At 46.2% G+C, this 15,010-nt stretch overlaps 1 protein-coding gene across 1 annotated transcript in view; it reads left to right on the forward strand.

The window, feature by feature from the left end:
• The window catches only part of UPF2 (UPF2 regulator of nonsense mediated mRNA decay), a 63,120-nt gene extending 60,203 nt beyond the window's left edge, over positions 1-2,917 (forward strand). The window contains exon 22 of the mRNA XM_005143327.4: positions 1,634-2,917. Coding sequence (XP_005143384.1) covers positions 1,634-1,643 — 10 coding nt within the window. The 3' untranslated portion in view covers positions 1,644-2,917. The remainder of the gene's footprint in view (positions 1-1,633) is intronic.
• The last annotated feature ends 12,093 nt before the right edge of the window (positions 2,918-15,010 follow it).

Raw genomic sequence — 15,010 nt, forward strand, 5'->3', positions numbered from 1 at the left:
GTTTTGGCCTTGAACAACTGGATCTTGCTTTGTGATGTGGACCTGATGACCTCCAGAGGGCTCTTGGAACTTAAAGTTTTCTGTGATTCTGTTTTAGTCTAATGAGATGCTAAGCCAAAACAATCCCCCAAAAAAAACCCACAGAAGTGTTGCCTCCTCTGCCTATGCCTGCTGTGAGTGGAAGAATGGAGTAGTGGCTGTGGCTGTACAGAATGCATTTTGTTAAAACAAACTAGAGAGAAATCTTTTGTGGTGTTTATTTTTATCTATTAATGTCCTTTTTCTGTATTGAGTTAAATGCAGGGAGATATACAGGCTTTGTCAGATTTCTTGTTATTTAGCATGTGCAAAATGCTGGATCAAAAAGTGGAGTTTATTGCTGTTTATAATCACCTCCTTGTATAGCCTCAGGTTTTAAGACCTGCTAATCCTGCAGGGAGATTCTTTTGGGGACTCATACATTTAAGGCTGGTTGGCCTTAAAGATAACTTACTGTGATTCTATTAAAAGTAGGGTTCCTTGATTTGCTTCAGGAGAACAGGGAAGGCAACAGTTTTCACTCTTGCTTCCAGTTCTGTAGCACTTGGGCCCTAACAGAGGACTTTGGGTATGGAGCTGTTAAACTGATCCCTTCAGGAAACATATCATTCACAAAAGTAATTCTTTGCAATGATGAGATTGACATGGAAATACCCTTTTGCAGTTCTGGAGAACAGCCTCTCACTTCATAAAGGAGTGTTTTTTCTTTATTTATAGAGGATTGATAAAAATGGCTTGCTTATAAAGTGAATTAAACTCACATTTTATGAAATCTATTTAAAAACATTGATTGCCAAGAAAGAAAAAATAACTGCAATGAGAAACCTCACTATGGAGAACAGGCCTTACCAGGGAGTTCATTATCTTGTTAACCCTCTCCTTATTAAAAGCACTGACCTCAAAACTCACTGCTGTTCTCAAAGTATAGTGAAGAAAGAGGGGGACCTGTCTGCATCAAAAGGCCGGCTGGGATGTGGACATAAGCTGACAAACTAAATCATATTCCATTTAATCGGTAATTTTAGTTCTCCTATTTGCATCTGACTTCTCTTTATCCCATTTAATAAAGAAAAATGAAGCATAAGGGTAATAACAGGATGCTAGGATTTTATTAGTAACATATTCTTATAATAGAGTATTGCATTAATGCTGAAAAATCAGAGTATGGATAATAAAGAGAAATGTGTATTTAACATGATTTCCTGTTTCAGTTACAGGACAAACACACTTTATACATCACCCACTAGGTACTTGGTGTATATTATATTTTGAAGCTTTGAATTCACTCAGAAGTCTTTGGCAACATAAATATAATTTCTCTGTTGGTCTAAGTCTAGCTTATTGTTGTAGCCTATCACTGTCATTGACTTCAAACCAGACATTCTGGTGTTGGCATGGCACTGTCTTGAAGTGACAGATCCACGTCTTAGTTTATCGTGCAGCTTGCACAATCTTTAGCTGTCATTTTCAATTATCTCTTGTACTCTTTAAAACAAAAACAAAAGAGGGAAGTCATCAGTTCTAGAAGGGATCCCCACCTGGTGTTGGATATCTAATTTTAAACTGTATCTTTTCTTCTCCTTTTTCTTCTTAGGAGACGTTGATCCAGCAGCAAGTGTCATTTCATTAGGTCCTGTATCTCTGATGTTGTGGATAGTGGAGTCCTCCAGCGATTAAATGAGAGCAGTGGACACATCTCAGCATGTCAGTCTAGAGCGTTCAGAATCGAAACATGGGACAGGCTGGGGCCGTGGGGCAGAACAACCGCCTCCCCTCTTCCCCCCCAAACCCTCATGGAACAAGTGGAAGCTTCCAGTCATGGCCTACCAAAAATAAAAATAAAATATATAAAAAAAGCAGCTTTTTGTTACAGGAACCACCTCGAGGGTCAATCTTCTCATGAGAGCAGAAGTAAATGAAGGAGATGGTTAACTTGACGAGTGAGCAGCTCAGTGAAAACGAAGATCAACCTGAAATTCAGATGGATTATACTGGAACTGAAAAGGTCTTTTGCCAGTTTAGTATGTGGGAGGGCAGAGTTCTAAACTTGACTTAAGTTGCGTTATCTCCGAATTGAGTGCTTTGTGTTGGAAGGATTTTCTTTGGGGGCTGCAAAGCTACAGTAGAAAAACATAGAGCAAACAGTGAGGTCTAAAAGAAAACCCTGAACACAGAGGAAAACTTCTTATCAAACACTCCTCAGCAAGAAAGTCTGTGGTTAAGAAATAGCCTTTTGCTGCCAGATGAGCAAGAAGGAGGGAGTGGGGAGGGGTGAAACACTTCAGAGCCAAGGAGGTAAAATGTCTGTTGAGGTTTAAAATAGAACGTGAAGTTGGTGAACAGAGGGTGTTGACTCGTACTGCTTGGAACAGCCTGACACCAGCCTGAGGACAGGGATGTAGTTGAGCCCATTGTATGTATCATTGAAAACCAAACTGTGCCAGTCAGCATAACAGGAGGATGTCAAGGGGTGGATCCAGATACTTTGTTGATCTTCATGGGTTGATCAGCCTCTGTGTCTATTGAAACAACAAAAAAAGTTAAAAAAAAAAAAGATTTAAGTCTGGAAACAAGTAGAGTTTTTATTTTTTTTAAGTAGACATGAGGTTTCTTGGTCTGTTTCTGACAATCTGTTATTTATTAGCATAGGTTTTTGTTTGCTTTCAGGTAGAGGTAGTTAATTGAGTTAAGGAGCTCATCTGTATGTTACTGATTCTTTTTTCTAGCTCTTTTAAAATCCTTTTTACCACTGTTTTGGGTTTCTGCATGTAGGAAGAGACTTGTAAAATTGTAACATTTCATACAGAAATGCTGCCCGATCTTCACCAGCTTCAGAAATCTGACCTTTGCCAATGCTGCAATAAAGTGTTGTACTTTACTGCTAGTGTCTGCCTTTTCACATTGATGACGTTTTCTACAATGAGGGTTTGAAGAGTTTGTGGTGTATAGTGGGGCTGTAGCTCAAACTGTGCTTCATACAGGCAACATAGACACACATAGAAGGAAGAAGTTCTTTACTGAGAGTGGTGAGGCATTGGAACAGGTTGCCCAAAGAAGTGGCAAATGCGCCATCCCTGGCAGTGTTCAAGGCCAGGTTGGAGAGAGCCTTGGGTGACATGGTCTAGTGTGAGGCAGGGATGCCCCCTCAACCCTCCTTCTCCCCAACCCTCCATGGCAGGGGGTTGGAGCTGGATGAACTTTAAGGTCCTTCCTATCCCAAACCATTCTATGATGGCAGGAGGATTCCTGCCCTGAGAAAACCACTCAAAATGTGCTCAGTAAATGCCAGATTTTCTTGCTGTCTAGCAAGGAGTTGTGAAACTGCAATCATCTTTTCCTGTAGCATAAGCTGTTGCATGCACACAATTGCTCTGAAAGATGGGACATCAACACCACCTCACCTGCCACAGCCTTGTGTTGCCCCCTTTGTATTGTGTGAAGCCAGGGCTTGTGCAGCCATGTGATGAAATGAACCCCCAGACTGGCCTGGGTCAAAACAAGGAGTGTTGCTTCAGAAAGAAGAATTCAAGGTTTTAGAACACACATGAGCAATCCAGGGGGACTTTATCGCTGTCTACAACTACCTGAAAGGAGGATGGGGCAAGATGGGGGTTGGTCTCTTCTCCCAAGTAACAAGTGACAGGATAAGAGGAAATGGCCTCAAGTTGTACCAGGGGAGATGCTCAGGGCAGTGGTGGAGTCAGCATCCCTGGAGGTGTTCACAAACCATGTAGATGAGGCCCTCAGTGACATGTGTTAGCGATGGTCTTGGCAGTGCTGGCGTAATGGTTGGACTTGAAGATATTAAAGGTCTTTTCCAACTTGTCTGATTCTGTGATACCTACTTAAAGTTGTGTTCTTTAATCACAGAACTGAGCACCAAGAGTGCTGTTAACATGCTGTAAGAGCAGTGCAGGATTGAGAAGCTCTGGAGTTGCTGGAACACATTTTGTCCAAGGATGTTGCTGCTCATGCTCTAGTCTGCAGAGTGTGGCCCAAAATTTTTATACCATCGCATGTAAGGAAGCAAGTACCCCAAAACTCCCATTGTCCACAACCGTCTCCATGTGCAGTTGTCCCTGTGCTTGGAGGAGGTGCTCTCAGTGCCGTGGCTGTGGGATGCACAGGCCCTCCAGTGAGCAGCGTGATGTAGGAAGACCAGCTCTTCGTTTCAGTTCTTGTGTGATTCTTCTCATATCATTTTTTTCCATGTCAGATTTCTTTGGTACATTTATTAATCACATTTGTAACTGTGCTCCTCCAGGAATGTCTTCTCCAGCAATATAACCATTACCCATCAGTCAAATCTAATTTCCATTCCCTGATGCTTAATGTTTACCAATTCCTAATGGTGAATTAAGCATCTAATTGGAGTTCAAGATGAAGTCAACTTCCTTTTCTCAACATGCTGCTTAGTTTCAAAAGTATTTAATTTATCCAAATCAAGTAACTGCATAAAAATGAAATATTAGCCCTGTTCTGTATATGTCAGTTTAATGCCTTGGATGGAATTTGGATCAATGGGAATATCTTTATGTAATTATTTGCTGAAAAGAGTTTGGGGTCAGCTGGGGATTTCCCTGACTTCAGGCTCAAGTCTAAAAATAAGGCACTTGCAAAGGCTAATTCCAAAGCAGCACTCCTGAGCCTGCATGGAAGTAGTTAAATCAGGGAAAATGGACATAGATGAAGGAGAAATTGTTCCATGTCCTTGATTGTGTAAAAGATCTCTGTTATCTTACTGTTCTTTGGAAAGAATTTGGACTAAAGTCAGGTCCAGGCATTTGCAATTGCGTCTTCACTGCTGGGAGGCTCATCGAGCTGCCCTGCTGGTGACCAGAGAACGTGCTGCATGATTGTACTCAGTGATTTTTCTTGCTTCGGTTTTTGATGGTGGTATCTCTTACTGCAGCTTTCAAGCTTAAGGCAGGGACTGGGGGAATGAGGACCCTTCTATTGTAGGGGATCACGTTTGTGACCACCTGAGGAACCTAGACATATGTAAGTCCATGGGACCTGATAGATGCAGCCTGGGACATCCCAGAGGCTGGAGCACCTCTCCTGTGAGGAAAGCCTGAGAGAGTTAGGCTTGTTCAGCCTGGGGAAGAGAAGGCTCCTGAAGGGCAGATCTCACAGCACCTTCCAGTACCTAAAGGGCCTACAAGAAACCTGGAGAGGGGCTTTGGACAAGGGCCTGTAGGGACAGGAATGGCTTTAACCTGCCAGAGGCAATATTTAGATTAGATTTTAGGAAGAAGCTCTTCCCTGTGAGGGTGCTGAGGCGCTGGCACAGGGTGCCCAGAGAAGCTGTGGCTGCCCCATCCCTGACAGTGTTCAAGGCCAGGTTGGACACAGGGGCTTGGAGCAACCTGCTCTAGTGGAAGGTGTCCCTGCCTGGGGCAGGAGGTTGGAGCTGGAGGAGCTTTATGGTCACTTCCAGCCCAACCCATTCTATGACATATGGCACATCACTTGACAGCCTGTTTGGGCTGAGGCACTGTGTTCATCCATGCTCCAGGATGCAGCCAAGGTGGCTGGGGAGCTCTGAAATCAGAAAGTTGACCCAGGAATGTCAGCACCCAGGCAACATCTTGCTGGTGCTATCAACCATTTTCCTCTACCCTGCAGTGCTGTAATGTGATAAAGAAGAAAGGGTGTAAATATGTATATTTTCCCATGAATTGCAGAATTTTCATTTGCTATAATTTTATGAACTTTCCAGGCCCCAGGAGAAAGAAACCCATTGTGCTGTTTCTGTTACAGAGCTAAAAATACTGTAGACAAACACATTGCTGTACATACAGTGCAGCACACACACATAATGTAAATTGATGTATATTAAGGCATAGCAAACCCCACTGTATTGTGGAAATGGCCTGATTTGCTCCAGTTTTCACGTTCTTTCATTTGCCCTTTCCAGCAAAGCCATCATTGTGTGCTTGGCGGAGCAGCACAGGGAAAGCTGTGAGGAGCTGCCCCATTAGGCTCTGACAGTTTGCTGATGCAGCTTTTTCTTTACATGGGAATATATTTGACTTAAGTAAATGCAGCACTGATCAAAAGTGCTGACTTGGGAAATAGTCCCGGATGGGCTCTGTGGGATGGCAGTGCAGCTGTTCCCAGCCCATCCCACAGATCCAACTCAGAAGTGCTGCAGCCAAGGGGGAGAAGTTAATAGTCCATAGCGCATGTTCAACCTGAAAGACCTGAGGTACTGGTGGGACAGGCAGCAGTGTCAGCACTGGCCGAGCTGGGTCAGAGCATCACAGAGTGTTCTGGGTTGGAAAGGACCTTGAAGCTCATCCATTTCCAACCCCCCTGCTACAGGCAGGGACACCTTCCACTAGAGCAGGTTGCTCCAAGCCCCATCCAACCTGAGTCACTGAGCTGCTGTTGGTCACACACTTGTTGCTGAAACGGCCATTGTGCTTTAATGTCAGGAGGTAAAATGATGGCAAAGGAATTAAAAAGTGAGTAAATAAACTTGCTAATCACTATTCTTCCCCCACAGTGGTGCTGTAGTTTTAAGACCCCATAACCCAGCCAGCTGAGTGACTATTATCAAAATAAATACAAAAATAGCCATGTCATGAGCCTGCTGTTGTCCCTGATAAATCCATTATTTTGTTCCCTGTTATTTTCCCTTTCCTTTTTAGCTTCATCACAGATTTTTTCCACACTGAGGTTTTTCCTCAGCCACATCCCGTTCTGATGCACTGAAGATGCTTGTCCGAGACGACACTTCACTGTCTCTTCTCCAAACTCAACTATAAATAGGCTTTTTCCAACCCCTCCTAAGGATATCCCAGCGTACTGGGAGTAGGAAACTATTTGAGCAAGAATCAAACAAGTGAGTAAACGTCAAAACATTTACTTGTATTGTTCAAACTATAAACTTTGCTTTTAAGTTATTATTGTCGGGGTATGATTGTGCCATTAAAACAGTTGGTGTTAGGACCGTTACTGGAAGAACAAACAGTGGTTTATTAAAAGACTCCCTCCTTCCTTCCTTCCCTCCGTTACCTGGATCCAAGCCATCAGGCAGTTAAAAAATGGTCAAGACACTTAAAAAGGAAGGAGAAATTTGGAGTTTGCTAACATTTAGTTGTTCTTTGACATTTCCTGCTGGGAACAAGTCCTGGTTGGTAGCCCACGAGCTTGAAAACTTGGTTGTATTTACCCTTTAATTGTTTTAGCTTGGGTTTGTTTGCAGTTTATTGGTAGCACCCCAGGGTTGTCTTGGGAAGGACATTGCTGTTGTGCACTTATTCATGTGTTTCACAGCCCTAATGCTCATGAGCGAGACCTGGAGCAATCTCGGATGCTGGTGATGCTCTTCTCTGAAGGTACCATCCAGCTCCAGTGTCAGCAGCATGAGGAGGAAGCCAGTGAGTATCTGTTTTGGGTCACATGGCTGTGGTGGGGAGCTGGCTGTGTGCTTTGCTCCATCAGTTCCATGTAAGTTATTGAAGTTTTGGGAAAAAACATGAACTTGTAATTTATCTTCATGGTATGAAATCCTTGGGGATTTTTATCACTCCCCTTCCAGGCACTACTGCAGGCTGTTATCTTTGCACCTAAGAGGCTGTACTGCCAAAGTTCTTAGTGCTGCCTAGTCCTAAGTCAGCTCCATCATCTGATGGTTGTTCAGTCATCCCTGCTCTTCTATCACTGTCAGCATCCTGCAGTGGCAGAGGTGAAGAGCCTCACTTCAGGGTAGATAGAGCTTGTAGGAGTTTGTATCCTCTCACTTAGATAGCTGAGACTGTAAATTTCCCTCCCAGATGCAGGAATCTGAGCTCTGTGTGCACGAGGAGACTCCTCCTGTGCACTGCTCTTCCTCAAAAGAGGAATGAACTGGAAGAAGACCTTAAAATGCAGAAAGCTCTATGGCAGCACCACCAAAGGTGCTGTGGCCAGTCAGGGGGTGATGCTGCAGAGTGATATGTTGTGTCCTGCTGGTTCCACTAAAAACAAGCCCTGTGGTACTTAGAGAGCCTCACAGAGATGCAGAATTGAGTGTGGACATTGGCTGTGATGTGTGCGAGGCATCAGAGTCCTGCCACAGCTGCTGGACCCATGTCTTTCTCTGTGGTAGCAGAGGCTCAGACAGGGGTTGCTGGGGCATAAATACATGTGAGCACATGAATTGGGTTGTTCTGACTGCAGTCAGCTCACTGCAGGAGAAGGAACACTGAAGCAGTGGTAACGAGAGCCTTGATTTTGCTTGATTTTTGATGGCAGTGTTCCTGCATTAATCCAGTAAGTGGTTATTAAACTGCATCCCTGGAGTGATGGAAATGAAGCCCAGGTAACGGAGCAGTGACAGGCAGCTCACAGGTGGCTTTGGCTTTTCTTATCCCTGCTCATGAGAAGCTTCTCATGCGGTGACAGTGACTCCAGCTTCCTCCTCAGGCTCCTGGCAGGAAGAGCCCTCTCCTGGGAGGAAGGCCGGCAGTCGGCCTGGATGAGAGGATCAGTCCAGTCCACTTCTCTCCAGGAATTCAGCCGAGCTGTTCTGGGCAGACACAGGTTCCTCATCCCTCCTGCAGCAGCCTTTCCTTTCCAGGGGAAAGATGGACCCAACAGCAGCGCTTAGAAAAACTCTCCCTTTCTTATTGTAATGCCTGAGTGGTGTAATTGTGGTTTATTATTCAGGTTGGTTCCAGCTCCCATGCCCCATGAAACTACAGGTTTACTACTGGCTGTGAGTCTTACCTTACGTAAAACTAATCCAGGTTTGGCTGCAGAGGAAGCATCACTGCTGCAGAGGAATGTCTCTGCTCTCAGCACAGAGCCCAGGTGTTTATTGCAGGAGAACCAGGAACGACAGTGTGAGCACACAAGGGCCATTCCCTGGGCTTGAGCATGCTGGAAAACTCATGCCATAAATAAAAGTGAAACCTAATCAGGCAAACTCAATCCATTTAGGAGGCAGGAAATGTTCCACAGTAATAAAGTTTGTGTCATGAAGCCTGAAGACCCTGTTGATCCTCTACCCTTTGTGCTGGCTTGTGTATTGGAAATAGAGATGTGGTGACAGCTGTTTCCTAATAGATGCTTAAATATGAAGAAATAATCCCTCTCCTGCTGTGACAGCTTGTGTGAATTCTCTTTTCCTTCTGGGGTCATCCCACCCTTAGCATCAGTACAACGTGTGGCTTATCTTCAGTCAGGGCACGAACAACTCATTGCACGTGTGAGTCTGAGCTTCCAGGCTCCAAGTTTATTCCTGTGCTGGCAATTAAATGCTCTGGAGCAGTAGGTGTGGTGTTGGGAGAGGAAGCATGATTCAGGATCAGTGCATCAGACTGCACTGAAGGTCAAGCTCATCGCTGCTCTTTGTTACTTGGTTTGACATCATTGTCCTTGGTTCCTGGCTGGGAAGCGCAGCCTTTGCCCTTCCTCAAGGCTTGGATAAGCAAGCAGAGGACAGATAAAAGATTGCACAGTTTTCTGGTGCTTAAAATAACAACAGCTCAAAGAGTGGAGAGCTTCCGCTGCAATGACAGGAAAAAGTAATCAGGAACATCTGATGGTGATGCTGACCTCCCCAAACTTCTGAGGAAATGAGTGATCCTGTTACAGGAGAGCTCCAAGGCTGAAGCAGGGAGGGAAGTGACCTGCACAGGCAGAGATAAGAGCAGGGTGCTGTGGTAGGTGCCACTGAGCATGAGTGTGCCCAGGGCTCTGAGGCTCCATGCTGGTTCCCCAGGTTCATGAAGGATGCTTGTGCCTGGACACACAGCTGCCCTGCATAACATAAGGCTTCCCTGTTGCTCCTGGGACGAAGAAGCCATGGATAAGGAGATAGGACCTGCCCTAACGTCCATGGGAGGCCTTGGCAGGAGCATGGTGATGCTGAGAGGTGGATGTGCACTTTCCAGGAGACCCTGGGGGTAGTTTTGTGCACTGATGCACAGGTAACTTGAACAAGCTTAAACAGGGTAGAATTAGGACAGATATAAGGCAGAAGCTCTTCCCTGTGAGGGTGCTGAGGCGCTGGCACAGGGTGCCCAGAGAAGCTGTGGCTGCCCCATCCCTGGCAGTGTTCAAGGCCAGGTTGGACACAGGGGCTTGGAGCAACCTGCTCTAGTGGAAGGTGTCCCTGCCTGGGGCAGGGGATTGGAACTGGAGGAGCTTTAAGATCCCTCCCAGCCCGAATCATTGTCTGGTTCTATATACATAAGTGTGATGTTCATCAGTAATCACTGAGCTGGGTCTGCTGGCACATGTGGCTGGTCTCTGGGTGAAACATCCCCTGTCTGGTGCCAGCCCTGTCTCATTGGTCTCCTGGGCAGAGTCTTTTTAGTAACTCCACTTGCAAACCAGGAAAGGGAGGGGAAGGATGTTCTGGCTCCTGGCTACAGCAGCACATCGGGGCTGGTTCTAGAAGGTGGACAGCAGTTTCCTGTGCTACGAAAGCACTATTTAGCTGCATTTCCTGACCCAACCAGACAGTTGCTACCTCCTGCCCCATGGGGTGTTTTGCTGCTCAGCACATGGAGGGGCTGGTTTAGGAGCCAGGTAACCAAGGGGACAGTGATGCAGGGCTGGTGGAGACACCACAGTGGGTGCAGCAGGCACACGTGGAGGGGCTGAAGCGAAGAGTTGTGATGGACCTCAGGCAGCAGCTCCACCAGGTTCTTCCCTAGCCACAGGGAGCTGGGAACTGCATCCCCATGCAATGGTTAAGCAAAGGATTTTTGTATATTTGGTTTCTTTTAAATTCAAATGTTCTCATTTTTATCAAGTTCTGTACTGGGGAAGGAATTACACTTTTCTGTTTAAAAATAATGAGGGGGAAAAATCCAAACCCCAGAACACTTGGGCTCCATTTGTCTCTCATGAAGATACCATAGCTCCTGCATGTCTTTGTCATACAGACAGCCAGCCCTGCGATAGCAGTGCCTGAGCAGCTCTGGGGACCTCTTGATGCCTTTGGGATTCCTGAATCATTCACAAAACATTCACTGAAGCTCAGGGGCAGGTTCTAAGACCCACAAACAGAAGAGATATTGAAGGCAAGCTGCCCCTTCAGGCCAGCCAGCTGGTTTATCTGCTCTGCTTAGGCCTCTTGAATCCTAAAAGCTACTTCTGGGTTACTTTGTTCTGCTGGCTGCAGGTAGCAGCAGGTAAGTCTGACCAAGCAGAAAACTCCAAAGGCTGGGAATTAATGACTATCCCTATTAACAAACCTTATCTTGCCTGCAGGTCCCTCAAGGTAAGGACGCATCTGACCATCGGGTGAAGTTGTCAAGGATGCGCCGATGACTTTCCAGGGAAGGAATTTCCTGCTTTGGGAGGAGCTACTCGAATGGGAAGAGAAAGCCCTGGTCTGAGGGGAAAACAAGGGACCAAACAAAAACACCACACACAAGAGAAGGTTGTGTTCCCTTGGAAGGGTTTGGCTCCATCCAAAGGACCCTCCTTACCTCAAGGGAAAAGATATTTATAGTTGGGAGTCATTGCTGTGATGAAGATGCCTTTGCCTCCATGTGATGCAGGGACTATCTGAGAGCAAGACCCTGTGCAGGTGGAGGGGTACACAAAGAAGTGATGAATTCAAAGCTTTCTCTCATATAACTGGCTGACAGAGTCCCTCGGGAAGCAGTTCCAAAGGGCAGGGGAGGCCAGAAAGGATGGAAAATGATCACAATTGAAATCTTAAAGGTGCAGGAGCACCAGAGAGTGGTGGTGAATGGAGTGAAATCCCGTTGGCAGCCAGTCACAAGTGGTGTTCCCCAGGGCTCAGTAATGGGGCCACTTCTGTTCAATATGTTTATCAGTGATGTGGATGAGGGGATCGAGTGCACCTTCAGTAACATCTGCAGATGACACCACAAATCCTGTGTTCTGCTCTGGGCCCCTCACTGCAGGAGAGACATTGAGGTGCTGGAGCGGGGCCAGAGAAGGGCAACAGAGCTGGTGCAGGGCCTGGAGCACGATGGGGAACGGCTGAGGGACCTGGGGGGTTCAGGCTGGAGAAGAGAAGGCTCAGGGGGGACCTGATGGCTCCCTACAACTGCCTGACAGGAGGATGGAGCCAGGAGGGGGCTGGGCTCTGCTCCCAAGGAACAAGGGATGGGACAAGAGGAAACGGCCTCAAGCTGCACCAGGGCAGGTTTATATGGAGCTGAGGAACAATTCCTTCCCCACAGGGTGCTCAGGCATTGGAACAGGCTGCCCAGGGCAGGGCTGCAGTCACCGTCCCTGCAGGTGTTTAAAAGACATGTAGATGTGGTGCTCAGGGACATGGTTTAGTGGTGACTTGGGAGTGCTGGGTTAACAATTGGACTCAAGGATCTTAAGGGTTTTTTCTAACCTAAACAATTCTATGATTCCAAGATCCACATCTAAGGGAGAATCCGTATTCACACACACATCTGTTTTAGGGTCACTATACTCAGCTCAATTCCTGGTGCCAGTACATGAGCTTATGGTGTTGGAACTTGTTCCAATGAGTTAACAGCAGTAAGTACAGGACAAAGTTACATACAAAGCAGATACCTCGAGAGATAACTCACTCTTCAGCCAGTGCCCTAGCAGTGCTAAGGGGATGGCAGAACTGCCTCATTGTGCAGGCAGAGCCTCCTCTCTAACTGGGTTGAGCTGCTCCAAGGCCCTTCCTCCCCCAGCTCTGTCCTCATCACTGCAGTCACATAACTTCTGAACACAGGTCCCCAGCTGCCATTCTCTGCACAACTGTTACCAACATACCTGTGGCCGGCACCACTGCAACCTCAGTGCTATTCACAACCTCTCACACTATGTAAAGTAGGCTGGTAGATAAAGCTGTCAGACCCTTAGAGCAGCAGCAGGTAAAGGTAACATTTAGAGGTGTGTGTGTGTGTGTGTGTGTGTGTGTGTTGGAGGTAAACAGACTTTCAAGTTTTTCCACTCACTCCATGCTGACATCCCTCTTTCAGTGCTGACCTGTTAAAGACAAACAACTTGCTTAGCATCCAAGGCATCGAGACCAAGGCAGCTGGAGCTGTAGGGGCAAAGAATACACCTGAGGTGTGAACCGTCAGCTTTGTGGGCACCTCCAGAGCAGCCTGAGCAACCCCACACACACCCTGACTGTGTCACACACTGCTGTATTTGAGCTGTGCTATCCTGCTCCTCTGGGAATAATGATGCCCAACCAGCCAGAGAAAAAATGGGTTCTGTAACTTTTACCTTAGTGAGTTCAGTTACAAACCAGTCTGAGTTCATTCAGGAGCACTGCAAGTCAAAGTTCTCCTGCCTGTGCCTCTGCCAGTACAGAAAACAGCCCAACTTACTGGGCTAAAATCACAGAATGGTTTGTATTAGAGAGGACCTTAAGATTATAGAATCATAGATTCATAGAATCACAGACTGGTTAGGATTGGAAAGGACCTTAAGATCATCCAGTTCCAACCCCCCTGCCATGGGCAGGGACACCTCACACTAAACCATCTCACCCAACGCTCTGTCCAACCTGGCCTTGAACACTGGCATGGACAGATCATCTACCTTTAGCCTCATGCTTTCCCTGATCAGTTTATAGATAACACTTAATGAAGCTGTTTTTAAGGGAGAAGCCAATCTGTGTGTGTGTGTGTGTGTGTGTGTGTGTGTGTGTGTATAAAACAAGCAGAGGACAAGCCAAAACATCAAAAGCTCAGTTCCAAAGCTACAGCCACTTGAAAGGCCAACAGTAACACAGGCTGATATGCAAGTCTTAGAGCCCACAGTAAAAGGTGAGCACTAACTTAGAGCTTCATTATAGGCTGAGCCAAGTTGAAATCTCTCACACTGGCTCCAGGCTGGAACTGGACATGGTTACACAAGGCCACCTGCCCTGTCCTGGCTGAGACATGTACCTGAGCCCTGAAGCAGCCCTGGAAAGATCCAGGGACAGGCTGCTCTTTGGCTACCACCAACATCCCCCCTGGGGCATGAAAAAGGAGCTCATGCAAATTGAAGTTAATTTTTCCCCTCGAGTGATTTCAATTTTATTGTTTATGGTCCCTGATATTTGGACAAACACTCAACACCTGTATATAAAAATATCCATCTTCAAAACAGTGGAATGGTTCCCAGGTTGTGCCACCCTCCAGCCCCTACTCAGGGCAGCCTGCATGGAGAAGTAAGGGCTGAAGCTACTGACTGCAGTCCTTACCCTGGGTAAGTCTGAGCAAAGAGCAGACACTCACTCCCAAACATCTGTTCTTCCGAGGGTTTTGTCATCATGGCTGTTAAATCAAAGTTTGTTATTTTTGGCTCTAAACCATTGCCTGCTCAAACTGGGACAAGTCTCAGCACAAGATGATTTAGCCACCACCTCAGCTCTGCTGTATTTCATTAGGAAACCTTCACCTCTATGCTCTGCTTCACAGAAGTAACTCCAGAGTTAGCACTCATTCTTGGTTGGAAGTATCTCAGCAGTCTTGATATGCAAGTGTCCAAACAAAAGACAGAAAGGCAGCAAGCACACATACACACTCAGCAGAGATGGGCAAGAATATCCTCTCACGGGGAACTTCATCCTGTGCAACAAGAAAGAATTCTACCCTCAGCAGGATTAACACTCACTTAGGGTAACACTCATAAGAACACAAAGGTGGGTTACATCTTTCACATATACAATATTCCTTTTGGAAAAGTAACTTTATCATTGCAAAACACTGGGAGAGGGTATTTTTGTCTATTTCAGACACTGTTCAGGATGAACGTGATTCCTGCAAGGACCCTGATCAGTTCTTGGAAGTCCAGCAGTGACAATACACACCTCTGGAAGACACAGTCCTAGCTCTTGTTTTGTTCCCCTTCTTCCTCATTCACACACTGTGTGACAGGATTGGGCTCAGGCTCACACACACATCCACTGTTCCAAAAAGAAAAGTTATTCAATTGCTATCAGCCATTAAAACAGGTTACTTCCCTTCTCCAAGAAAGCTGCATACTGCTGCATGGCACGGAATAAAATGCCACCTCCCATCAG

The sequence above is a fragment of the Melopsittacus undulatus genome, chromosome 5 (assembly GCF_012275295.1).
Source record: "Melopsittacus undulatus isolate bMelUnd1 chromosome 5, bMelUnd1.mat.Z, whole genome shotgun sequence".
Taxonomy (NCBI): Eukaryota; Metazoa; Chordata; class Aves; order Psittaciformes; family Psittaculidae; genus Melopsittacus; species Melopsittacus undulatus.